Source organism: Mesocricetus auratus, unplaced genomic scaffold (assembly GCF_017639785.1).
Source record: "Mesocricetus auratus isolate SY011 unplaced genomic scaffold, BCM_Maur_2.0 Super-Scaffold_100006, whole genome shotgun sequence".
In the NCBI taxonomy this organism is placed as follows: domain Eukaryota; kingdom Metazoa; phylum Chordata; class Mammalia; order Rodentia; family Cricetidae; genus Mesocricetus; species Mesocricetus auratus.
The window spans coordinates 6,843,766-6,869,811 of NW_024429190.1; the positions used below are offsets into that span (position 1 = coordinate 6,843,766).

At 39.9% G+C, this 26,046-nt stretch overlaps 1 protein-coding gene and 1 long non-coding RNA gene across 2 annotated transcripts in view; one reads left to right on the plus strand and one right to left on the minus strand.

The window, feature by feature from the left end:
* The window catches only part of Abca13 (ATP binding cassette subfamily A member 13), a 423,762-nt gene that overhangs the window by 220,476 nt on the left and 177,240 nt on the right, over positions 1-26,046 (minus strand). Inside the window, exon 35 of the mRNA XM_040746666.1 lies at positions 25,578-25,709. Coding sequence (XP_040602600.1) covers positions 25,578-25,709 — 132 coding nt within the window. The remainder of the gene's footprint in view (positions 1-25,577; positions 25,710-26,046) is intronic.
* On the plus strand, positions 614-25,603 carry LOC121140747. The gene is made up of 3 exons (XR_005877654.1): positions 614-705; positions 6,321-6,420; positions 25,479-25,603. It is a non-coding gene; the product is annotated as an uncharacterized LOC121140747 (long non-coding RNA).

The window sequence follows — 26,046 nt, forward strand, 5'->3', positions numbered from 1 at the left end:
GAAAGAGCTAAAATAGTTAAAATAGCTCAATATTTTAAAAACTCACAAGAACTAGGTAATAGATGCTAAACAATAACTAACCATAAAAATCTATTAATTTGATTTAAGAAATATGTGGTTAAGCCTTGGACAGTCCTATGTTTTGATTAACCAAGGATGATTCTGTGTTTTGATTAACCCTGAACAACTTTATGTGTTGGATTTCTGCATTACTGTGCCAAGTACCAATAATGTTATCTGTTTGGGTTTGCTTCAGAGAAACATCCCCTTGCTTGAGAACTGCAAAATACACTCATACTCAAACTGAAAAAAAAAAAAGGGTCTCTAATTATTCCCATGTCCAAATCTCCTATAACAGCCACACATTCCAGCCTAAGTGCAATTTGGGAAACTTACCTGAAAGCCTAAACTAGAACAGTGACTTGGACTAAAAGGCCCCACAGGACAAGATGTCAGTACTTTGACCATCCAGCAGAAGAAAGACATGCGAACGCTTACATACTCTAACCAGAATTTCAAATAGATGGTAACATCCTCAAAAGAGAGTGAAGGGCTACAAAAGGATCTAGTATTGGTTCATGCTGTTGTGTTTGCTTCTATCCCCAGATTCCTTTGCCAAAACCCTAATCCCTAGTCCTTTGGGATGTATGTGTTTTTGGAAAGGTGGTCTTTAAAGGAAGTAGTTATGGAAAAATGAGTCAAAGGGTGAGTGCTTTTGTTTGTTTTTTCCTTGGTAGAAGAAATTTAACAAAAATTTTTAAAGAAATAGAAAAATCACCATGTGTAGACTTACTATATTTTAATTTTTAAAAACGTTTTTAGTTAAAATAGAATTAAAATGCTCCCTTCTTCCTCTAGCTCCTCCCAGCTGTCCTGGCTCAAGCTCCTCCCAGTCTCCCGCCCAAGTTGATAGCACCTTTTCTTTGGCTATTGTTATATATGTACACAGAGAGGTATAATATGAACATAGATACGTGTATGAAAATATATGTAAAGACAACTTGCTGAATCCATTTTTTATTGTTTGTGTGTATGTAATCTCAGTGCTGACCTCTTTTCATTGGATAATGAGGAGGTTAATCCCTTGAGGAGACTAATTCTCCCTCTCTTAGCAGTCATTGGTTGCTTGTAGTTCTTTGTGTGGGTTAACATGTCCATTAATACTGCCATTGTTCCAGGCTGGTCAAAGCAATCCCCCAGAGCAGACTGTTTCACAGCAGACTTCCTGGTATTCTGTCTCTCACAATCATTCTGCCCTACATCTGTGATGTCCCATGATTTACAGATGCAAGAGCTATAGGTATACTTGTTGGGCCTGGGCTCCCCATATGTTGATCTCTTCATTTTGCCCAGCTGTGGTCTTCTGTGTTGATCTTCATTAGCTGTAAATGGAAGCTTCTTTGGTGAGGGGAGATAGCTTCACTTCTCTGTGGGTATATTGCTTAGCAATGTTCACTCATAACACTTGGGAAATGGGAATAACCTAAATGTCTTTGACAGATGAATGGGTAAGTATTGTGTATATACACAATGGAATACTATTCAGCCATAAAAAATGAGATCATAAAATTTTCAGGTAAATGGACAGACGTAGAAAAGATCCTATTGACTAAGGTAATAAGACAAAGACAAATGCTGTATGTTCTCACTGATCTGTGGTTCCTAGCTCCAAACCCTCAGACATGAGTATATAACCTGGAGTAACCACATCAACCAGGACAGTATAAACAAGTATGGTGGCTGCTGGGAGGAAAATAGCAAGGGCTTGCCCAAAAACAAAGTTGGCTCCAGAAGCTTCTACTCTCACCTTACCTGTCTATGTAAAGGTATAACACAGGTATACCAGCAAGAAGATCTCGGGGTATGGTTTCACACAATGTTCCCTGGCCTCAAACAAAAGAAGGAAGCTCATCTCATCTTTGGGTCCCAGCTTAATCACAAATTATTCAATAAGCTTCATCACACACAAGCATGAACAATGAATTTTTGGAAACAAAAGAGATAGCAAGCAGACAAATACAATGGGAAATTATTCTGCATTTGCCAGCTGCTGCCCCCAATCTCCCATCCTTTCATGAAGTGGCAGTGTCCTACCGAGGGTCTTCTTAAGTATGCATATTCAGCCACCCCTGGGGACAATGGGAATGGGACAAGTAGCAGGACTCGGATGCTGAAAGCACTTCCAGGTTTTGAATTAGTGATTGAAGTTCTAGACGGCAAAAACAACACTGAGGTGTAAACACACTCTGAGTGTATATAGTCACCATTCTGCTGTTTATAATGGGAAAGAACTGAAGCTAGGCTTTCAAAGTAGAAGAAACCAGGAGACTCTTATTTTTGTTTAGTGGCATGTTGAATAGCCATTCATATCTTCAAAGATGTGACTAGATGACACTTCTTTTCAAACAGAAGGAAATGTATAGATGTAGTATGAGCACAGTGATGTGCAGAAAGGTATCTGAAGCAGAATGGAAATGGTATTGCTGTTTCTAGTTGATAGTGTTGGAGACAAATGTCTATTTTTTTCTGTTCCTTCAAAAAATGTAAGAATGTATCAAAGATTTTACAGTCAAAATAGGCTGGTGCAACAAATTGCAGTTCACATTTTCAGGATCAGCAGGAAGGAAGGAACAACTCCTCCACACACACTAGAGGTGACCCCTGCTGCAACCTGCCTGTTCCAAGGAAGCAACTGAATATCTTCACGCACTGGGAGTATCAAAACGAAAGCCGAAAAGCAAAGAAAAGCGGGAATCCACTTTACTTAAAGTACACGTTACAAAGGCATCATCATGCAATGGCTTTCAAAGCCATGACTGTGATGCGCACACACATGGTTGAATGCACAAGAATACACATATGCACACAATCACGCACACTTGCAACACTGGAATAGTTAATGGTCTTTTCCTGTAGGACTAGCTCATGGGAGACACAGCTGAGAATGGATAAGGCATGCCTCCTGGGGAGGAAAAGGAGGAACTTGAGGCTCTTCCCAGGGACACAGTGCCAACAGGCCAGCCCAAAAAACGAATAGAGCAAATGAGGACGCAGCTCAATGCAGGGAGCCTGAGGTCATCTGAGCCCATAGCATCCTGTTCCTTGTTTGGCTTGTTCCCAGTTTCATCCTCCTGTTCCAGAGAGTTGCCTGTCATATCGATGAAATCTCCATCAGCTGACTCAAGGCCACACACGTGGATCAGGCCCAGACTTGTGTCCTTATGATTTTTGTACTAGTGAATATGACAAGCACCCCAGAGAAAACTCAGCACAAGGCAGCATTGCAATTTCAGGGTCTCCATAGATACAGAACAGACAGATGCAGGCAGGGAAAGATCTGAGAAAGCAAAGCCAGAAAAAAGCAAGGAAAGACGGTAAGAGGTGACAAATACAAAAACCAGATACCCAGCTGGATTTGAATTGCAGACAAACAACACATCGTGTTTTATTATATCACCCAAATGCCTGTAGCTATCTGAAATTTGAATTTAGCTATGTCGACTTATTTTATCTGGGTATCAGACACTGCTTCCCATGCTAGTGAAGCAGAAAGTCAGGTACTAATATACATTGGGGGAAGTCAAGGTCACCTGAGTTATTCAGGTCATGGAATGCATTCCTGCAGCATTGTGAAGTCAGGAAAAACTCTCAGTATGGGAAGATTGAGTCCACCTGGTCTGGAAGAACTATAACTAAGGTCCACACAGAGAGTGCACAGCAGAAACTGGGGGATAAGGGGAGACATAGAAAGGAATTACGTGATCAAATGGTCCTGAGCAGGAATGACGAGACCTGGGTTAGGATGATGGCTTCAGAAACAGAAAAAAGGAACAAACTATGAGAGGATGTTCAGTTAGAACAAATGAATCTGTGGATAAATTAAAGGTTGACTCTCTAAGTCATCACAGGCATAATCAGCGCAGTCTCTGGAAATCCTCTTAGAGAATTGATCTCTCTCTCTAAGGCTGCCTGAGCTATGTGAGGGTGACTGCCTCTCCACTCAGGTCAGGGATGTGCTCTCCCTTGGAGGTCAGAATTTATGTGCATGTTCCAGAAGTTCATGCACACTACTCACATTGCCAAGTGTTACTGGGCACAATGTGTGGGGAGGTCGCAGTATATGCCAAGCTAAATTCTCCAGGGGCACCACACATTGGAAACTAATTATCATCACCTGCCCCTCCCCTTGAAATAACTTCCCTTGCCTCTACAAAGGAAGATGTCATTGAAAAGCTCAGTTCTGGTGAGGCTAAATGTGACTCGAGAATACAAAGAAGAGTTTGTGAAATGAAAACTCTGAGAGAGGACAGATGCCATTCGTGAGCTCTCAAACAGAGAGCTTGGCCTCTGACATAGGGCCCTGCAGCCTGGGAAGTTATCTGATACACTTCCATATGGGAATTAAAAGGGTTTGCTTCACACCGGTGGGTTGCTATGTACCAAAGAAAATGAAGATAAAGTATTTCTTTGGAGCTTGGTATGTATATATTTGTGTGTAGAGGTATATGTATGATAGACACGCAGACTGAGACAGAGAAAGAAGTCCATATATTGACAACTTTCTGAACACAGGATATTTTCCAACAGTGATTTCAAAGATAATGATATTCTCTTTGGGGTATATTTATCAACATCATCATCATTTGTATCTATTATATACATTACCACTTTATAACAGCAACTGCTATTAAAAAGACAGATTTCTATTAGCAGCTCCCAGAGAAGTCAGCAAAGCATACTCCCCAGGAGTATGAGGAAGAGCAGGGAGAGTCAGGAGACATAGGGAACAAGAAGAGAGTGTGAACACGCACCTAAAAGTGCATTTCAAGGGACAGAAACAATGAGAATGAGCATGTATGTTTAGAATTGGTTGGACTGTGTAATTTCATTATATTGGGGAGGAGGTCAAAGGTTATCTCCAGTTTTCTCATACTTAGGGGGACTAGGAAAATGAGAGAACCTGAGTGTGTGTTGTTTACATCCATACCACTGTGCCATCATTGTCAACACGGAAGTCTTAATTACTCTTCTGTTGCTAACCAAGAGCAGTTTATAGGAGAAAAGGATTTTAGTTTTAGAGAAGATATAGTCTATCATGGAGGGGAAGGCATGGTAGCAAGAGTGTGAGGCCATTATGGACATCAGGAATCAGAGAAAACACATTTTGTCTCGACACAGTAAGCAGAGAAAGAGAACGAGAAACTGGAGCCCTCTAAGCCCATCCCAGCAATGTACTTCCTCCAGAAAGGCTTCCTCTCCTAAGACTTCCATAATCTTCCCAAACAGCACTACCAACTGGGGATGAGTTGTTCTAATACATGAGCCTATGGGAAACCTTTGCATTTAAACCACACCAGTGAACCCAGTGGAGTACTGGGTCCTTGATGAAGCACACCAATACTTTACACACAACATTCTTTTAAAAAGAAAGTTGATATTAAAAAACTCTTGCATTGCAACTGCTGATAGCAAAGCTCCCTATTATTTTTTAGTCTTACTCACATGCTGTCTAGAATACCTTCCCATGCAGTGTCTCTGCAGTTCAATTATCTTACATCACTGTCTCTGTGTCTAATCCAACCCATCCTCTATCCTATCACCTATTAGAAATACATTTCAATATGTCTACAACTCTGGACCATGCCTGAAGCCACTCTCTTGGGTTGGACCTCCAAGGCAAAGAGGCAGTTTCTTCTACCCACCATCATTGATTAAATATCACTTGTCATTTCTCTTTCGTGTTGTGACTAAAATAGGACCTTAATTTTTATTTAGCTACCCAGCTAGGCTTTCTTATATGTTTTTTCATTTCAATGGAGAAGGGGGATAACAGAAAATATTTGTCTTGAAAAGAAGCTATGAGCTTTGAAAACTATTAGAAAGAATGTCCATACCCATCTACAGACTATAAAGCTTTTAGCATTTTCTAGCCATTTTCTTCTGGTTATTATTGGCAGACTTTGTCAAAGTTGAAAATAAGTGCCTTCTATACTTAAAGGGTATGTAATCTGCCAGCTCTAATTTTTCTTCTAAGTTTTAAAATAGAAGAATTGGCAATTTCATGATATATAGAGAAAGGAATCATTTTTGCCTTTGTCTTTCTCGATGTCGTTTATTTTCAAAATTGTGTTCTAAAGATTTTGCTGCTATGATTCTGCTCTGAAATTAACTGCCCATGTTCCTTCACACCTAGCTAAAGGATGAAATTGGCAATACAACTGCAATAGCCCACCAATTAAATTCCTAATCATAATATAGAGATAGGATCTTCCAATTCAAAGGTGTCTTGTTTGTGTTCTCACACCTGATTCCCTTTGTAGGGAGGAGAATCCAGTCTAGTTGGGACTCACGAACCATCAAGGGACACAGAACACCTTTACAACCACATAGAAGAAAAAGTGGAGACTTTCCCCAAAGCAGGTATCTGGCATGTTGAGGGGAGACTTAGAAACCATATAACTCTATTGTGGATATGATAAGATGATAACAGGTATTAAGATGTCTCAAAGCTCCTGTATGTCAGGGGTGGAAGCTGCAGGATGGGTGTGTGGAGGTGTGGGCTGATTTCTCACCCCTAACCTAGGAGGAAATGGTAGAATGAGGAGCCTGAGGAAATGAAGAGCAGAAGTTGATGAAAAGGAGTCAAAGATTCTGGCTGTACACTATGAGTTCCAATCCAAGTACCATAGCACAGTGTAACCCCAAAAGCCCATGAAATTCCAAATGAAAACCAGCTTTGGCATTTCCATCTGTCCATCCTTAAAGAAGATGACTCTGAGCCCCAAGATGACCTTCTTTAAATTTTAGGGAAGAAAATACTCTCTGCAATTACCAAAGTGTGGTGTTACCCTGACACAGTGCCAGTTTCTCATGGGGCATTCCCACCAACACTAGTATTTTCCAAGCCTTGTGGACACTCTCCATAAATTCAGCTGTATTTGCTCTTTCTTCTCAAAGGGGTCTTATGTGTGGACACTTTTGTAATATCAACCACCTACCTCAAGGCTGGAACTTTTTAAATTGCAATGAAGCATATACCATGCTTATGTGCATAATGCATGTTCACACCACATCTCCAGATCTATACTCTCATGACTCCTGAAAGCATTCTGTCCTTAATGCATCAGTCACAAGCAGAGTCATGCTTATTTGGCTGGTTTATTTCATGCAAAGCCTGTGCAAGTGTCAGAATTACCTTTCTTGCTCTGGTTAAACAATGGTCCCTTCTATGAACATACCGCAGTTTCTAGATTCATTCATTTGCTGTTACTACCTGGGGCTGCTTCTACCCTTTGGCCCCTGTGAATAGTATTAAATGACTAGAAATGTACAAACATCTATTGTAGGCATTGCCTTCAATTCCTTCAGGGTTCAGTCTTGTGTGATTCCTGCTGTTGCAAGAAATCTCTTCTAGCAGAATCATTTCTGTATCTTTGCCCTGCTCCCACCCCCATAAGATATTTTCAGCCTCTCCCATGACACTCATGTCTCATTCTCTGGAATTCTCTAGAAAGCCTGTAACCCCTGACCCTGTTCTGGGGTGTCTCCTTCTGAGTACTGCCTTTGTAAAGGTTCGCTCCTCCTTTGTCTAGGTAGTGATCACTGGTGTCTAGAGATGCCAGAGGTGGAAAGATTTAGAAATATGAAAATCTCATACCAGAACACCCAAGGTACTCCTGAAAGGGGTCACATCCACCTGCAAGTTCAGGCCACAAATACATCTTCGGGAATGGGAAGCAAGCCTGGAGGGTGCGAATGAATATGAACCACGCACAGGTGGAGGAAAGAAAGACAACTCCAGACAGTGCTGTGGGGGGGGGGGCTGAGCAAGACCTTCTGATTCAGAGACGACATCTTGGGATTTGGGGATAGGAGAAGAGAGTTCATTTCTAGTGGAGCTCATCCAATAACCTGGGCCATTCTCTCTTTTTGAAAGCACTTTAAACTGCATTTACTCATTTGTGGTGTGCGTATGTTGTGTGCCATGGCAGACACGTGGTGAGCAGAGGAGCACTTGTGACATTCTTTCTTTTGCCATGTAGGTCCAGGAGTTCAAATTCAGGATGCTATCCTGAGCAGACCCTTTACCCACCAAGTCAGTGCCTGGCCCATCATTCTTTTTAAACAGTTTTGTGTTTAGTATTGCATAAAACTGAAAATCTTTTTGTACACTGAAGCAAGTGATCACCAAAAAGCAAGGACGGCTGACAAAACAGGGGAAAAAATGTTTGCAATCCCCACATCTCATAATGCATAGGGTACTCCTACAACTGAGCAATCAGAGAGCAAATTATTCCATTCTTTTAAAGGCCACATGTCCTAAACAGACATTTCTTCTGGTAAGACATACTAATATCCGATGTGTTCATATAAGGTATTCAACATTACTAATCAAGTAAAGGCAAATTAAAATCACAATATTATCTCACACTCCCTCAGGTGGCCATTGCAAAAAGAAAAAGAAAAAAGATTAAACTATTAGTGAGGATGTAAATAAAAGAAACCCTTGCACACCTTTGATATCAATGTAAAATTAGAATACACGAGAGAATACAAAATGGAGATTCATCAAAAAACTGAACACAGAACAGCTGCATGATCGAGAAGTTTGTATCTGTCTACACAAAGGCACTGAAACCAATTTGTTGAAAATACATATGCACATCTCTATTGGTGACTTCACTACTCGAATGACCAAGACATGAAGTCAGTGTAACTCTCCTTTCATAATGAATAAAGGAACAATGAACTCTTTCACATATAAAACAAATATTATTCAATCTTAAAAAGCATATCCTGTCATTCGGGATAAGAGAAATGAACCTGGAAGAACATTATATCCAAGAAACTCTGACACGGAAAGACAGTTTTACATGAGACCACCTGTATGAGAAATCCAAAATAGTTAGACACAAAGGGCTCCAGGGGATAGTGACTACCAGCAGATATTTTGGGAGGAGATCAACATATTGACCACACTAACATACAGTTCCATTATGTGTGATGCATAAGAGTTTATCTGGACTGTATGACACTGTCCCTGCAGTTAACAACCATCATGAACACTTTGAAATCATGCTAATTAACTCCCAAAATGTGTCCCGACCCATGATAAGTAGTTGTATGCCCCAAACCAGATACTTAAGTATATTTTTTCCTTTACTAAACCATTTAACATTTTGAAAGCACTGTATAGTCCATTTGTATTGTTACTAAAAATTGATACTATATAATGTTAGTCAATTTGGCATTGTCACCATTATTTTTTCCTTTCAGCTTACATATACCCACACTTAATATTATCATTTTTAGCACATTTGCCTACTAGAGGAGAAAAAGTCATATTCTATATATTTATAAACATATGTTTTTGTGTGATATCAAACCTTTACATAAGTTTATTAAACATCCATTTGGGGGTTTGTTTTCCATGTTTATTATTTTTCCTTTTTTATTTAAATTAGAAACAATCTTGTTTTACAGTTCCCTCTCCTTCCCCTCCTCCTCTGCCTTCCACTGACCCACTATCCCATCTCCTTTCTGCTCCTCAGGGAGGGTAAGGCCTTCCATGGGGGATCTTCAAAGTCTGTCAGATGTCTCAGCCATTAAAGGTTAGGCTCACAACCAATTTTTTTTATTTTTGAGATTAAAATATAATTCCAAAATTGCTCCTGTCCCCTTCCTCCTTCCAAACCTTCCCATATGCTCCTTCCCACTCTCCTTCAAATTTATGGCCTCTTTTTTACTAGTTTTTCTTTCATGTAAATACATACATACAAACATACACACATGTATGCATGTAACTAAATAAAACCTGTTCAGGGTGTTTGCTCTAAGATTGTACCTCCTAGTAACATTTTTTGATACATGGTCTGTCTACATAATCCTGTTGTTGAATTCACTATGTAGACCAGGTTGGCCTTAAATTCACAAAGATCTTCCTGCCTCTGCCTCCTAAGAGCTGAGATTAAAGGCATACAAATATTTTTTGTTTTCTAACAAATGATTTGTTAGAATTTCTGTTGAGCCGGGCGGTGGTGGCGCATGCCTTTAATCCCAGCATGCGGAAGGCAGAGGCAGGTGGATCTCTGTGAGTTCAAGGCCGGGCTGGACCGACAGCCTCCAAAACAATACAGAGAAACCCTGTCTCATAAAAAAAAAGAATTTCTGTTGAAATATATCTTTTTAATTTTTAACTTTAGAAATTTAGCTTTTAAATAGAGCTATGAAATTTTTATAAGCTTATAAATTTGCATGTAATTTTATTTGTATAGTTTTAAATGCTTGTTTAAATCATTATAGTGAGTTCTTGATTTTTTAGTGTTTTTGTTATTTATTTATGACTGACATCCTGTTAAGGAAGGCCTTTCCTTTTTTTTAAATCATACATTTCCTATTACTTTATTATTTTCAGTGTTTTTTTTCTGTAGTGCTGGAAATCAAATCCAGTGTTTTACACATTCTAGATAAGTTCTCTGCCATTGTGCTATATTCCAACTCTCCTCACTATTTTAATACTATTCATTTATAGCACATTTATGGGTAGAAGTTAAATGTTTTTTCTCAATAGTAAGTTTAATAATTGAACAGCGCAAGCTGCATACCCTTGGGTGGGTTACACGGGCTTTTCGTCTGTTCCTGTGTCTATCTAACTCCCATCCCTACATTGTTAAGGACAGAAGCTAGATGAGCACGCTATTACTGAACTTCACTCCCTATCTCAACCTCTCCATCTTTTTAAAGTTTATTTTATTTACAAATGTGTACGTGCATTTGTGGATGTGCATGCATGCTTTCATGAACACATGAATATAAGAGTGTATGTGCATGCAAGTATCTCTACCTCTGTGTCTTCTGTACATCTCTCTGTGACCTTCTGTGTCTCTCTCTCTGTCTCTCTGTATCTCTCTCTCTCTCTCTCTCTCTCTCTGTGTGTGTATGTGTGTGTGTGTATGTGTGTGTGTGTGTGTAAGTACAGTTCCCATGGAGACCAGAAGAAAGCATCATATATCACAGAACTGGAGTTACAGCTGACTGTGAGCAGCTCAACATGGGTGCTAAGACAAATTTCAATCTTCTGAAAGCAAGGACATGCTCTTAACTACTAAGTCGTCTCTCTGGGCCCTCAATTGCTCAACCGAATTTATATAACTATCGCCCTATTTTAATTCTTATCAATGCACAGAGAGATTTTGCATAATTACCAGCCTCTATCATTTCTCATTATTATTTATCAGTTTTGATTTTGTTATTAATTTATATTTCCATATATCCTTAGAAATATTTTGTCAATTAAAAACAAATCACTACCTTGGGAATTTTTTATTTAAATGATTTATGTATATCTCACTATATTACATTGACATAATATTCCTATTAAGAACCACAGAATTTGAAACTATAAAAATCTGTACATTTATTCACAGAAAATCAACATAACTTCTGATAATGAATATTCCTGTTCAATAACACAGCCTCTTTTTTCATTTACTCAAGTCTAAGCAATGTTCACGTGCATTTTTTATTTTTATGTGATGTATATTATTGAATCAGATTCGAGCAGGGTGCTTTATCTTATGGCTTGGAGGAGGAAACTCCTTCACTGCCCAGCTCTGTATCCACTGCTGTTGTATAGCAATACTCTTGAATTTTGCATCTCTGTGACCATTCATTTCTTTCAATTGATTCTCACACACAAACTAGAAACAGTCTTGGTCTTGTGCTGTCCTCTTACTATCTCTATTTTCTTGTGGTTTTACCCCTTTCCTTGTCCTGCCTCCTACACACACTTTGTCCTGCCTCTGAGAGCTGCAGAGCTGGCCCAGAGCACATGTGATGATGTTTGCTGTCCTCACCGCCCTTCTGCCCTGAATGCACAGTGGACACAGAGGTGGAGCCTAAGGCCTGGCCTCTCCGTCATTATGGGCAGCACGAGAATTCTAGCTCCTTCTGAATATCCTTGTGTGTGTACGCTGGTCCTTCTCCTCTCATCTTCTCTTTAGCCAGCTGCCCTTTTCTACCTGGCTCTGCAGCTCCCCAGATTCCTGGAAGAGTGGTCATAGTGCATAGCATGCAGGGAAACCACTCATCTTGTAAACTAACAACTATGATAGCAGTAACAAGACTAAAGCCCACCTTCTCTGCCAGCAACAGTTACTGCCCCACTAGGTGAAAACTTGAAAAGTTCAACCTACTTATACCGCCAAAGCATATGGAGCTGAGAAACAGCCAGCAGCGTTCCTCTCTGTGTCTCTCTCTCTTTCTCTCTCTCTCTCTCTCTCTCTCTCTCTCTCTCTCTCTCTCTCTCTCTCTCAATCTCTCTTTTACACACACATACACACACACACTTATTTCTCTTCCCTGAAACCTGTTCTGCTTGGCAGTCCCTCCTTCAGAATGCCTAGAGGCCCAGTGATGCTGAATGTTCTGGCATGACTCATCTTGATTCTAGATTAGACAACAGATTTGCTCATTTTATTCCAAGTAATTTGGACAAAGGAATAAATTTCAGTGAGAGTTATGGTGATGCCCTTGCTAAATATTAGAGCTTCCTTGGTCTACTACAATATAGGTACATACTGTCCATGGTTGTCACAAGCCTAGAAAACTGTGAATAGGGAGTCACACTAAGAAAATGGACCCACAAGACTGGCCTGTGGGCACACCTGTGGTGCATTTTCTTAATTACTGCTTGATGCAGTAGGGCCCTTGCTCATGGTGGTTCTGGGTACTCTAAGAAAGCAGATTGAGCAAGCCATGAGTAGCAAGTCAATTAGCAATCCTCTGTGGCCTCAGCTCCTGCCTCCAGGCTCCTGCTCTCTGAATTGCCTTTGATTATAGTGTTTGACAACAGCATCAGAAACCTTCACTAAGGGTATTGGGTATTGCTATGACAGACCTGACCTTGTGTTTTTTGGAGGATTATGGTAGCACTTGAACTTTGGGCTGGAAAAGAAGTTGAGTGTTCAAAGCTCAGTGGGAACACAGAAGACACAGCTGAACACAGTGCAGACAATGGAAGCCTGGATTTTGAAGTCTCAGAGGGAAGCAAAGACTATATTAGGGTAATTTATGTGATTTTTTTTCAGCTAAGAATCTGTAGTTCTGATCATCTGGGCATGAAGAATCGTGATTAATTAGAGACCAGCACCACTGAAGTGAAACTTTTGTTTTCCTGGGACAATTATTTGATGATGGTTAGCTAGAGATAAGAAATTAATAGTAATTAAGAAGAGATCAGTATTATTCACTTTGTCCTCCCAGATCCATTCCCCTAGACTCAAACCTAGCTCTGCAAAAGAACACCCATAGCAGCCTTCCCCCATCCCCTGCTCCCATCTCCTGTAGCCCCCTCAAATCTCCCTTTCTAATCTCCCTCTCCCAAGTTGTTGCTTTGTACAAACCAGCCCTAGCAGGAACCCCCTGCTAAACCAAGGGCTGCTCCTCTCAGGGCAAGAAGTAGGCTGAATGAAAACCCACACCTCTCCTACTGCTTGTGAGAGTCAGTCCCATCAGTTTCATTCCCAGTTCTGTAGCAAGAAATCTGCTGGGGTCTGTCTTTATTCTCTCACCCCATTGCCAGGGATCACAAGGACCTTCTCCTCTAACCTTCTCCCAACTATTCCCAGTATCCCAAACTCCAACACCACCACGCATTCTTTGTGAACACACTGGCTGAACAGGACAGGAAAACAGTCAACACGCAGCTATCAGATGCTCCTAAAATTCAGGAAGAAAACAGAAAGCAAAGAACAAGACACCCCCACAACAAAGACAATATTCAGAAATCAGCTCTTAGACCTATATCCAAACCCAGATGCCTAGAAACCAACATAAAAACTCAATCAATAACAGCCACTAGAGCCCAGCTTTCCTACCACAGCAGGCCATGAATATTCCAACATCACTGAAGCACAAGAAAAGATAATTGATAGAGGTCCTCAAAGAGGAAATGAATAAATCCTTCAAAGAAATCCAGGAAAATGCAAACAATTGGAAAAAATGAGGAAATACAAGAAAATACAAACAGTTGAAAGAAATGAATAAACCTATTCAAGACCTGAAAAATGGGAACACAACCAATAAAGAAACTACAAAGGGAGGGAATTCCAGAAACGAAAAGCTTAGGAATCTGAACAGAACACACAGACGAAAGCTTTGTTAACAGAGTACAAGAGATAGAAGAAGAATTTCAAATATTGTAGATTCTATAAAAAATGAATATGTCAAAGAAAATGTTAAATCTAAAAATCTCCTAACACAAAACATCCAGAAAATTTGTTATACTATGAAAAGATCAAACCTAAAATAATAGGAATAGAGGAAGAAGAATCCCAGATCAGAAACTGAGGAAATGTCTTTGACAAAACTATAGGAGAAAATTTTCCTAACTTAAAGAAGAAGCATACAGCACACCAAATAGATTGGACAAGAAAATGAAGTCTCCTTGCCACTTAATTATCAAAACATTAAATTCACAAAACAAAAAAATGAATATTAAAAGTTGAGAGAGAAAAAGACCAAGTAATATATAAAGTAACATATAAAGACATAATTAATTTGATTTCCGAAGGACTTCACTTGACTTTCCCTATGAAAAACATGAAGGGCCATGTAGTTAAGATTCTAAGAGACCACAGATGCCAGGCCAGAGTACTATACCCAGCAAAACTTTCAATCACTATGGTCAGAAAAAATAAGATATTCAATGATAAAGTGAAATTTAAGCAATATCTATCTACAAACCCATACTTATCACCCTATGCAAAATTCAAGTCTAGATAGATCAACATAAAACCAAATACACTATATTTGATTGAAGAGAAAGCCTTGACACAGGAGTAGACTTTGTGAACAGAACACCAATACAATAGGCACTAAGAATACAATTAATAATGCAGACCCTAGTCGTAAAGTGGGGGAACCAGCATTGGACCAAACCAAGCCCTCTGGATATGGGTACTAGTTAGGAGGCCTGGGCAGTCTATGGAACCTCTAACAGTGGAGCCAGCGCTCATTCCTAGATCACAAATGATCTTTGGGAGCCCATTCCCATGGAGGGATACTATTGCAGCCCAGATATGGAAAGGAGGGCCTGGGCCCTCTCCCAAATGATGTGCTGGACTTTGATGATCCCCCATGGAGGGTCTCACTATCCCTGAGGAGTGGGTGGTGGGTGGGTTGGGGGGTCAGTGGGAAGCATGGGAGAATGGGAGGACAAGGGAATGGGGTGATGGATATATAAATAAGTGTTTCTAAAATAAAAAGAATACAATTAATAAATAGGACCTCATGAAACTGAAAATCTTTAAGGTAAAGGACACTGTCATTTGGTCAAAGTGGCAGCCTACTGCTTTGGGAATAAGAAAATATTTGTTACAAACTCAATATCTAATACAAAACTAATATTTGAAATATATAAAGAATTCAAACAACTAGATATCAAAAAACAACATAATCCAATTAAAAAATGGGGCACAGACCTTAACAGAGAATTCACAATAGGAGAAACTCAAATGGCTGAGAAACAAACAAATGTTCAACATCCCTAGCCAAAAAGGAAATACAAGTCTAAAATATTTTGAGATTACATCTTACACCTGTTACAATGGCTAAGATCAATAACCCAAGGAGAGCTCACATGGTCAAGGATGTGGAGCAAGGAGAATACTCCTTCAAGGCTTGTGTGGGTTCAAGCTTGTACAGTCATGATAAAAGTCAATATGTCAGTTCTTGTGAAAGCTGGGAATTGATCTACCTCAAGACTCAGATATACCACTCCTGGGCATATACCCAAAGGATACGTTTTCCTACCACAAAGGTATTTGTTCAACTAAACATCTGTTTAAAAAAATAACATGATGAAATTTGCAAGCAAATAGATAGAACCAGAAAAAAAGTTATCTCAGACCCAGAAAGATAAATATGGTGTGTATTTATTACAAGTGAATATTAACTGTTAAGTAAATGATAACCAAGCTACAGTCTATAGACCTCGAGAGGTTAGGTAAAGAGGAGGAGTCTATGGGGGAATGCATAGATTTTCATGGGAGAGGGAAATAGAATAGATTATATGGGTAGTCTTGGAGGGGTGGGGGTGGGAGATCAGGTAAAGGGAGATGACATGAAAGAAGAGAGTATGATCAGAGATGGCTGGAATTGGGAGGCTCTGGGGGTGCTACCCCTAGTGCAGGGGAAACTGCCTGAATTCTATGAAGGTGATCTTAATGAAGACTCCTAGTAATAAGGGACATGAAGTCTCATCTGGCTATTGTTTATTGCCTGGAAAGACTTCCACTGGCAGAACCAGGTTGCATTCAATTGAATTGATGGCCAAGGGGGTATCATGGAAATCCCAAACAACTCAGTGTGTCACTAAAACAAAAGGTTGCTCTCTGCAAACTAACAGTGGGCCCCACACAACTCATTGAACATGGTGAAGTGGAGCTGGTGCCTACATGGAGACTTCACCCCTAAGTTCTATTGTTTCCAGTGTGGGAAGGTATATTGTAGGCTACCTAAAAAGAAATGTGGATACTAACCCAGCCATAAAATCTCTGATGTACAATCTGCCCTTCCTGAAAAATGTGCTAAATATGTGGTGGCCCATAACTTCAGGGAGTATCCAAACAATGTTTGATTTGACCAAATACTACTGGTAAAAATGAACATTAAAAAGTTATCAGTAAGCCAGGTGTTGATGGCATATGCATTTAATGCCAGCACTCGGGAGGCAGAGGCAGGTGGATCTCTGTGAGTTCGAGGCCAGGCTGGACCGACAGCCTCCAAATCAGAGAAACCCTGTCTCGTAAAACCAAAACAAAAAACAAAAAAACAAACAAACAAAAAAAACCCAAAAAGTTATCAGTAAAATTACTCTCAATGCTAGTCTGCTACACTCATACATCAATGCCTTATCCCTTCATCATCAGAGAGGTTACTTCCAGTAGCAGATGGAACAGATGCAGAGACCCCCAGCCAGACATTGTATAGAGAGAGTATAAATTGGAGTTTGATTTTGCTTTGCTTTGCTTATACCTTCTTGCAATAAGAAAGTATGTAACTTAGTTTTACTTTTACAAGATCCTAAAGATGAAGACCATTAAAATTTTAGAGAGAATTTTAACACTTAGAGAGACTTTTTAAAAAACTGAACTTTTAAAGGATTGAATTTTTAAAGACTATGTGATTTTAAATTTTGGGGTGTTTTATATAGTGGCATTAATATTAGTATGAGACCTTAGGGGTGACAAGAAAGGAAAGTGTATGGTTTAATAAGTGAAGTGTTTGTGTGTCAAGTTGACAAGAGGTCAACTGTTCTGGTAGAGTTTTGCCAATTTGACTCAAACCTAGACAACTGAGAAGAGCAGGCCCATAGTTGAGAAAATGCATCCATAAGAGTGGCCTATAGGTCTTCCAGTGCCCTGCTCTGAGCCTCCTGAAGTTTGGGGCCTACACACAGAGGAACCCATATCAGCACAACAACCCATCCAGAGTCTGCCAGCGTCCTAGTCCTGACTCCACCCGCGAGAAGAGGAGAGCCACCAGCATATTGGACCTGCTTGCACCCACCAGAAGTGAACCTTGTTCCGTAGCCACCAGGAGAGGAAGAGACCCCACCGGTATCCACTAGAAGGGATGGAAAGACGACAATATAAGAACAGAGTCAACAACAGAAAGATCAATATGTTGACACCAGAGTCTAGGGACTCCACACCAGCAAGACATGAACATCCCAACACACATGAAGCAGAAGAGGACAAACCTAAAGACAACTTTATGAAGATGATAGAGGCCCCCAAAGAGGTGATGAGAAAATTTCTTAAACAAATGGGAAAACAAGCAAACAAAAAATAAAACAAATGAAGGAAAAGACAAACCAAAAATTGCAAGAAACAATTCAAACAGTGCAATGTTTGAAAGATGAAATAGAAACAATGAAAAAAAACAAAGTATGAGGGAATTCTGGAAATAGAAATTCTGGGTAAACTATCAGGAATTACAGATGTAAGCATAACCAACAGAATACAAGACATGGAATAGAGAATTTTGGCATTAGATTAATTGACCAAAGAAAATCTTACGTCCAACAAATCCCTAACACAAAATATCCAGGAAATATGGAACATCATGAAAAGACCAAACCTAAGAATAATAGGTATAGAAGAAGGTAAAGGAAGCTACCTCAAAGGTACAGAAAACATATTCAACCAAATCATAGAAGAAAACATCCCCAACCTAAAGAAAGGCATGCCAATGAAAGTACAAGAAGTTTACAAAACACCAAATAGAGTAGACCACAAAAAAGTCTCCTTGCCAAATAATAATTAGAAACACCAAACATGCAGAATAAAGAAAAATATTAAAAGCATCAAAAGAAAAAGGTCAAGCAACATACAAAGCAGACCTAACAGAATTACACCTGACTTCTCAATGGAAACTCTGAAATCTAAAAGGTTCTGGATAGATGTTCTACCAACACTAAGAGACCACAGATGCCAGTCCAGACTACTGTACCCAGAAAGGAGGAGGGGAGGGAGAGGGAACTGGGATTGACATGTAAAACAAGCTATTTAAAATTAAAATAAAAAAAGAAAATATGACTTCAAACTAAAGTCAATCAAAAGAGATAAAGAAGGTCATTTCATATTCATCAGAGAAGAACTCCATCAGAAGAAAGTCTCAATGCTGGACATCTATGAACCAAATACAAAGACACCCATATTCATAAAAGAAACATTACTAAAACTCAAATCAAACAGAAAACCTAACACACTTACAGTGGGAGACTTCAACACCCCACTCTCACCACTAGACAGGACCACAAGACAGAAACTTAACAAAGAAACAATGGAACTAATAGAAGTTATGACCCAATTGGGTTTAATAGACATCTATAGAACATTCTATCCAAACACAAAACATTATACCTTCTTTTCAGCGCCACATGGAACCTTCTCTAAAATTGACCACATACTCGGCAACATAGCAAACCTCAACAGGTACAAAAAATATTGGACTAACCCCCTGTATCTTATCAGACCACTATGCTTTAAAGCTAGAATTCAACAACAACACAAATTGCAGAAACCCTACAAATTCATGGAAATTGAGCAATGGCACCATTCCTGGGTCAAGGAAGAATTAAAGGAAGAAATTAAAGGCTTCCTAGTATTCAATGAGATTGAAGACACAATATACCCAAACTGATGGGACAATTTGAAAGCAGTGCTAAGAGAAAAGTCTATAGAACTAAATGCCCACATGAAGAAACTGGAGAATGGTCACCCTAGAGAATTAACAGCACAACTGAATGCTCTAGAAAAAAAGCAGCATACTTGCCCAGGAGGTGTAGATGCCAGGAAATAATCAAATTGAAGACTGAAATCAATAAAGTAGAAACTAGGAAAAAATACAAAGAAGCAATATAACAAAGGGTTGGTTCTTCAAGAAAACAAACAAGATAGACAAACCTGTATCCAAACTAACCAAAAGCAGAGAGAGAACATGAAAATTACAAAATCAGAAAGAAAAGGGGGACATAACAATGGACACTGAGGAAATCCAGAGAATCTTCTGGTCATACTTTGAAAACCTGTACTCCACAAAATTCGAAAATCTAAAGGAAATGGCCAGTTTTCTGGATAGATATCACTTGCCAAAATTGAATTAAGAACATATAAGGGTCCAGGCACCCAGAGTAAAATGACAGACTCTAGATATCCCCTATGTGGAAGGATTTGGCAATAGGGTGGGAGGGTTGGGGGGGAAGGGGAGTGTGGGAGGAGGGGAGGGAGAGGGAACTGGGATTGACATGTAAAACAAGCTATTTAAAATTAAAATAAAAAATGATAAAAAAGAACATATAAGGATTTAAGCAGATTATAACCCCTAATGAAATAGAAGCAGCCATTAAAAATCTCCCAAGCAAAAAAAAAAAAACAAAAAACAAAAAACAAAAAAACGAGAACAAGAGGGATTCAGTTCAGAATTCTACCAGAAATACACATAACATCTAATACCAATTCTCCTCAAAGTATTCCATGCAATAGAAGCAGAAGAGTCATTGAAAAACTCTTTTTACGAGGCTTCAATAACTTTGGTACCCAAGCTATACAAAGATACAACTAAGAAAGAGAAATTCAGACCAATATCCCTCATGAGTATTGATGCAAAATACTCAATAAAATACTAGCAAATATAATCCAAGAACACAGAAAAATCTTCCACCATGATCAAGTAGGCTTCATCCCAGGGATGCAGGGATGGTTCAACATACAAAAATCTATCAATGTAATCCACCATAAAATCAAACTGAAAAAGAAAAACCACATGATCATATCACTGAAAATTTGTTTCACAAAATCCAACTTCCCTTCATGACAAAGGTCTTAGAGAGATCAGGGATAATAGGAATATGCCTAAATGCAATAAAAGGAATATACAGAAAACTAACAACCAACATCAAACTAAATGGAGAGAAATGTAGCATGATTCCTCTAAAATCAGGAACAAGGCAAGGGTGTCCACTCTCTCCATATCTCCTCAACATTGTACTTGAAGCTCTAGCTAGAGCAATAAGACAACAAAAGGAGATCAAGGGGATACAAATTGCAAAAGAAGAAGTCAAACTTTCACTATTTGCAGATGATATGATAGTTTACATAAGTGACCCGAAAAACGCTACAAGGGAACTCTGATAGCTGATAAACACCTTCAGCAAAGTGGCAGGATACAAGATTACCTCAAGAAAATCAGTAGTCCTACAATATACAGATGATAAAAGGGCTGGGAAAGAAATCAGAAAAACATCACCTTTTACAATTGCCACAAACAACATAAAATATCTTGGGGTAATGCTAACCAAACAAGTCAAAGCCCTATATCGCAAAGACTTTGAGTCTTTAAAGAAAGAAATTAAAGAAGACACCAGAAAATGGAAGGATCTCCCATGCTCTTGGATAGGTAGGATCAACATAGCAAAAATGGCAATCTTGCCAAAAGCAATCTACAGATTCAACGTAATCCCCATTAAAATCCCAGCACAATTCTTCACTGACCTTGAAAGAACAATTCTCAACTTTATATGGAAAAACAAAAGACCCAGGATAGCCAAAACAACCATGTTCAACAAAGCAACATCCGGAGTCATCACCATCCCTGACTTCAAGCTCTATTACAGAGCTATAGTCCTGAAAACGCTTGGTATTGGCACAAAAATAGATAGGTAGACAAATGGAATCGAATTGAACACCCCGATATTAACCCATACATGTATGAACACCTGATCTTTGACAAATAAACTAAAATTATACGCTGGGAAACAGAAAGCATCTTCAACAAATAGTGCTGGCATAACTGGATACTGACATGTAGAAGACTACAAATAGATCCATGTCTATCACCATGCACAAAACTTAAGTCCAAATGGATCACAGACCTCAACATAAATCTAGCCACACTGAACCTCTTAGAAGAGAAAGTGGGAGGCACCCTTGAACAAATTGTTACAGGAGACCACTTCCTGAACACAACACCAGTATCACAGTCACTGAGATCAACAATTAATAAATGGGACCTTCTGAGAAGCTTCTGTAAGGCAAAGGACACAGTCAACAAGAAAAAAAGGCAGCCCACAGAATGGGAAGAGATATTCACTAACCCCACACCTGACAGAGGGCTGATCTCCAAAATTTATAAAGAACTCAAGAAGCAAGTTTCCAAAACACCGAAGGATCCAATTAAAATGTGGGCTACAGAACTATATAGAGAATTCTCAATAGAGGAGTCAAAATGGCCAATAGACACTTAAGAAAGTGATCAACATCCTTAGCTACCAAGGAAATGCAAATCAACACAACTCTGAGATACCATCTTACTCCTGTCAGAATGGCTAAAATCAAAAACACAATGACAGTTTATGCTGGAGAGGATGTGATGTGAAGAAAGAGGAACACTCCTCCACTGCTAGTGGGAGTGGCAACTCATACAGCCACTTTGGAAATAATTATGGAGATTCCTCCGGAAAATGGAAATCAGTCTACCACAAAACCCAGGGATTCCACTCTTAGGCATATACCCAAAAGATGCACATTCATGCAACAAGGACATCTGTTCAACCATGTTTATAGCAGCATTATTTGTAATAGCCAGAAACTGGAAGCAACCTAGATGCCCCTCAACTGAAGAGTGAATAGAGAAAATGGGGTACATTTACACAATGGAGTACTACTCAGTGAAAAAAAAAAAACAAGGAATCTTGAAATTTACAGACAAATGGATGGATCTAGAAGAAACTGTCCTGACTGGTGACTACTACAAAAAGATAAAAGTGGTATGTACTCACTCATATATGGATTTTAGTCATAGAGCAAAGGAGTACCAGCCTACAATCTACTCCACCAGAGAAGCATGGAAACAAGGAGGGCCCTAAGAGAGACAGACATACATGGGGAAAGGGACAAGATCTTGTGAACTAATTGGGAGCATGGTGGAGGGGAGAGGGAGTTAGAATAAAGAGAAGGGGAGAAAAGAAGGGGAGAGGATGACAGGAGGGAGCAGGAAGATCAAGTCAGGGGAAGAATAGAGGAGAGCAAGAAAAGAGATACCATACTAGAGGGAGCCATTATAGGTTTAATAAAGAGAAATCTGGCACTAGAGAAATGTCTCAGCCTAGACACATGGGGGAGGGCCTAGGCCCTGCTCCAAATGATATGACAGATTTTGAAGATCTCCCATGGAAGGCCTCACCATCCCTGTGGAGCAGAAGGGATGGGAAGGGGGTTGGTGGGAGGGGAGGCGAGGAGGAGAGGGAGAAGGTACTTGTATTGACATGTAAAAGAATCTTGTTTCTAATTTAAATTAAAAAAGAAAAAAAGAGTGGCCCTTAAGCAAGCCTTTTTGGCATTTCTTAATTAGTCATTGAGGTGGGAGGATCCTGCTCATTGTGGGTAGTGTAACCTCTGGGCTGATGGCCCTGGGTGCTACAAGAAAGCAGGCTGAGGAAGCCTTGATGAATAACCAGTAAGCAGCACTCCTCCACTGCCTCTGTATCAGCCCTGCTGATGGGGAATGTTCTTCTGTGTATATGTTTCTCTTACTGGTTAAAAAATAAAGCATAATTGGATGATTGGCCAGACAGGAAATCACTCTCTTCTCCACGGAGATGCTTAGCAGTCATCATGTGTGCCACCAAAGGAGCTGGAGTCCCGGATCCTTCTCTAGTAAGATAAGCCACAGCCTCATGGCAATACATTGATTGATAGAAATGGGTTGATAATTAAGACAGAGCTAGCTGATAAGAAACTCAAGCCAACGGCCAACAGTTTCATAATTTATATAGCGTCTGTGTGTTCATTTTCATCCAACTGGAACAAAAAACAAATTCACATTACACCCAGCATCCAGGTTCCTGTGCTGTTTGAGTTCTTGCCTTGAATTCCCTCTGTGATGGACTGTAGTGTAGAAATGCAAACTGAAATAAACACTTTCCACCATAAGCTGCTTTTGGTTATATTTTTGTCACAGCAATAAGACCTTAGTGAGGCCATCAGTATTCCTGTACCTCAGGTTTTGACAGTGGAAAAGAAGTTAGAACACCCGTGGTCCTTGAACACATTTTCCACTCAGCACGGCTGATGGTAGCCTGATTTTGATTGTCTGTGTGGTTGTGAGGCTCTTCTCTTTGTCCTTGGAGTTCTCTATCTGGACATTCCTGTCTTAGGAATCGTGTGTGTCGAGTGATGATCATGACTTGTCACTTCTCTTCCGGTGACCCTTCTCGATTACCTTTAGTTCAGCTGATTTGGGCTCCTCTAAGGATCAGTGGTCCTGAACCAACAGAACCTCAATTTCCATTAGCCTTTTTTATCTTATTTCTGCTGATTCCTCCTTCGCTTTCCAGTCCTCTTCTGTTTGCTTGTTTTTGTTTTTTTAAGAGGATTTCACCGAGTAGCACATGTTGCCACTGAACCCATGATCTACTACCTCTGCCTCCTACATGCTGGTATTCCTGGGCTGTGCTACTGTATCTAGCTTGGCTCATTTCTTTCTTTTAATTTGTGTATTTTAGGATTTATTTTTAAGTGTGTGTGTGTGTGTGTGTGTGTGTGTGTGTGTGTGTGTGTGTGTGTGTGTGTGTACAAGAGTACAAGTGCTGATGGAGTCCAGAAGAGAGGTCCCTTGAAACTACACTCACAGGTGGTTGTAAGCTGGCCAGTATGGGTGTTAGGAACTGAACCTGGGTGCTCTGCAAGAGCAGCAAGCTCTCACAAGCTAAGCCCTCTCTCCAGCCCCTCTGTTCACTTCTCTATGCTCATGGCTGCATTCTCATTCTATAAAGGAACTCACACCCCATCACAGTCTTCTTTTACTACATTACTTGGCTTCTTCACTGGCCAACTTCTCATCCAGCTTCTTGACAATTTCACCCTTCTGGGTTCATTTTATTACTTTTTAATTTCGTGCAATCCTACTTTTTCAAAAATGAATTGCCTGGTCAGTTGATACCTTACGTCTATTCTTGAGGCCATATTTTCATACCACTGGAAATGTCTTTTCAATGACCTATGCTTTATGTGTGTGCTAGCCGTCAGGAATTCTATGAGTTCCCCAACTATTAAATGGGTTTTCACAGTGAAATAGAAAGTGATTTATTTTGCCATCCATTCCTCTGCTTTCATTTGCATGTTTGGAATGTGTATTTATAGCTTTTAATTTTAATGGTTAGAAGTCCATTTTTTTCTGGAAAGTATAGAGCCTGAGTCACAAGAAAATTCAATAAAATATAATTCCCTCTATATGACAATTCTAAGTTTTTTTCAAAATTACAAAATAATTTTTCTGCCTTTTAGTCTGAGCCAAAATGGTAAATGTATGCTTCTGTCTCTCTTGACTCAGCAGAGAAATACATTCCTCCTGTCTTGCCCCTCCCTCACTGTGATAGGTGCCATCCTCCTGCCTCCAGGTCTTGCCTGCCATATTAAAGAGGAAGCATATTACATTCAGAGAAATCCTTACCTTGGACACTTACCTGGGACCTCACCTACAGGCTTGGATCTGGAAGTGACTCGAAAGTGCCCCCTCCTCTAGCAAACATCCAACGTTCAACTATTCCAACATCCCCTGCCCTGTCTGCTTTCCTCAAGAATCCACCTCAGGCTGGACTGCCCCCAGACGAGTTCTATCCACAGACCCTTCCTCTGCCCTATCACTGATCCCGCTGGGTGTCTTAGCTATGTGCAGGCCAACACCTCCAGAGCCCCAGACTCCTTCGTCCTGACTGTCCTCACGCCCCCTTCCTTCAGACACTTGTCCTTAGAAAACAGAGCTTGAATATAGTAAACCACATGTTGAGAGCTGCTGGTGGGTCCCAAGAACTTTCCCCTTTACTCATCCTGTGATACCTCATCTGGCCTTTGGCCTTTACTCAGAATACACATTCTCCCAAAACTTACAGCTCCTTTTAACGTCTCTTTCAGGTAGCTACTATGAAGCATAATCATTCTGACATCCCAGTGCATAGGTGTGAAGACTGTTAAAGTTCATTTTGTTGTCTTATGAAAATGAAGATGTCTTACCAGGGACCAAGTTGCTGAAATACCATCCACACAGAAAATAGAGGATTGAATCAAACAGAATCATCCAGCAGACCCAGCCAAACGTCATGCCCCCTGGCTCTGGAGCTCGGTACATGTGACTCCACTGGATCCCTGGCCAGAGGAGAAAGGACTAAGTTACATGGGCCCATTCTTTTACTGCAGGTTTGATGAGAGAGGATCCTCACTCTACAGAAGCGTCAGAGGACACAGAAAGCAAGTCGGTACAAGTAAAACTAACTCTCCAGAGGCATCATTAGCTTGTGTGATCTCACCTGTCTCATGGACCGTGAGAAACCATTAGCGCCACATTTTTCTCCAACATCCAAAACTCTGAGAGCCATTTGTATCTATTTTACCTGACTTAAGAGTGATGTTATATTCACAGCAAAAAGTAAAAGTGTTGTATAATAAAACTTGAGATTATATATTACTCTGCTCTAGGAAAATA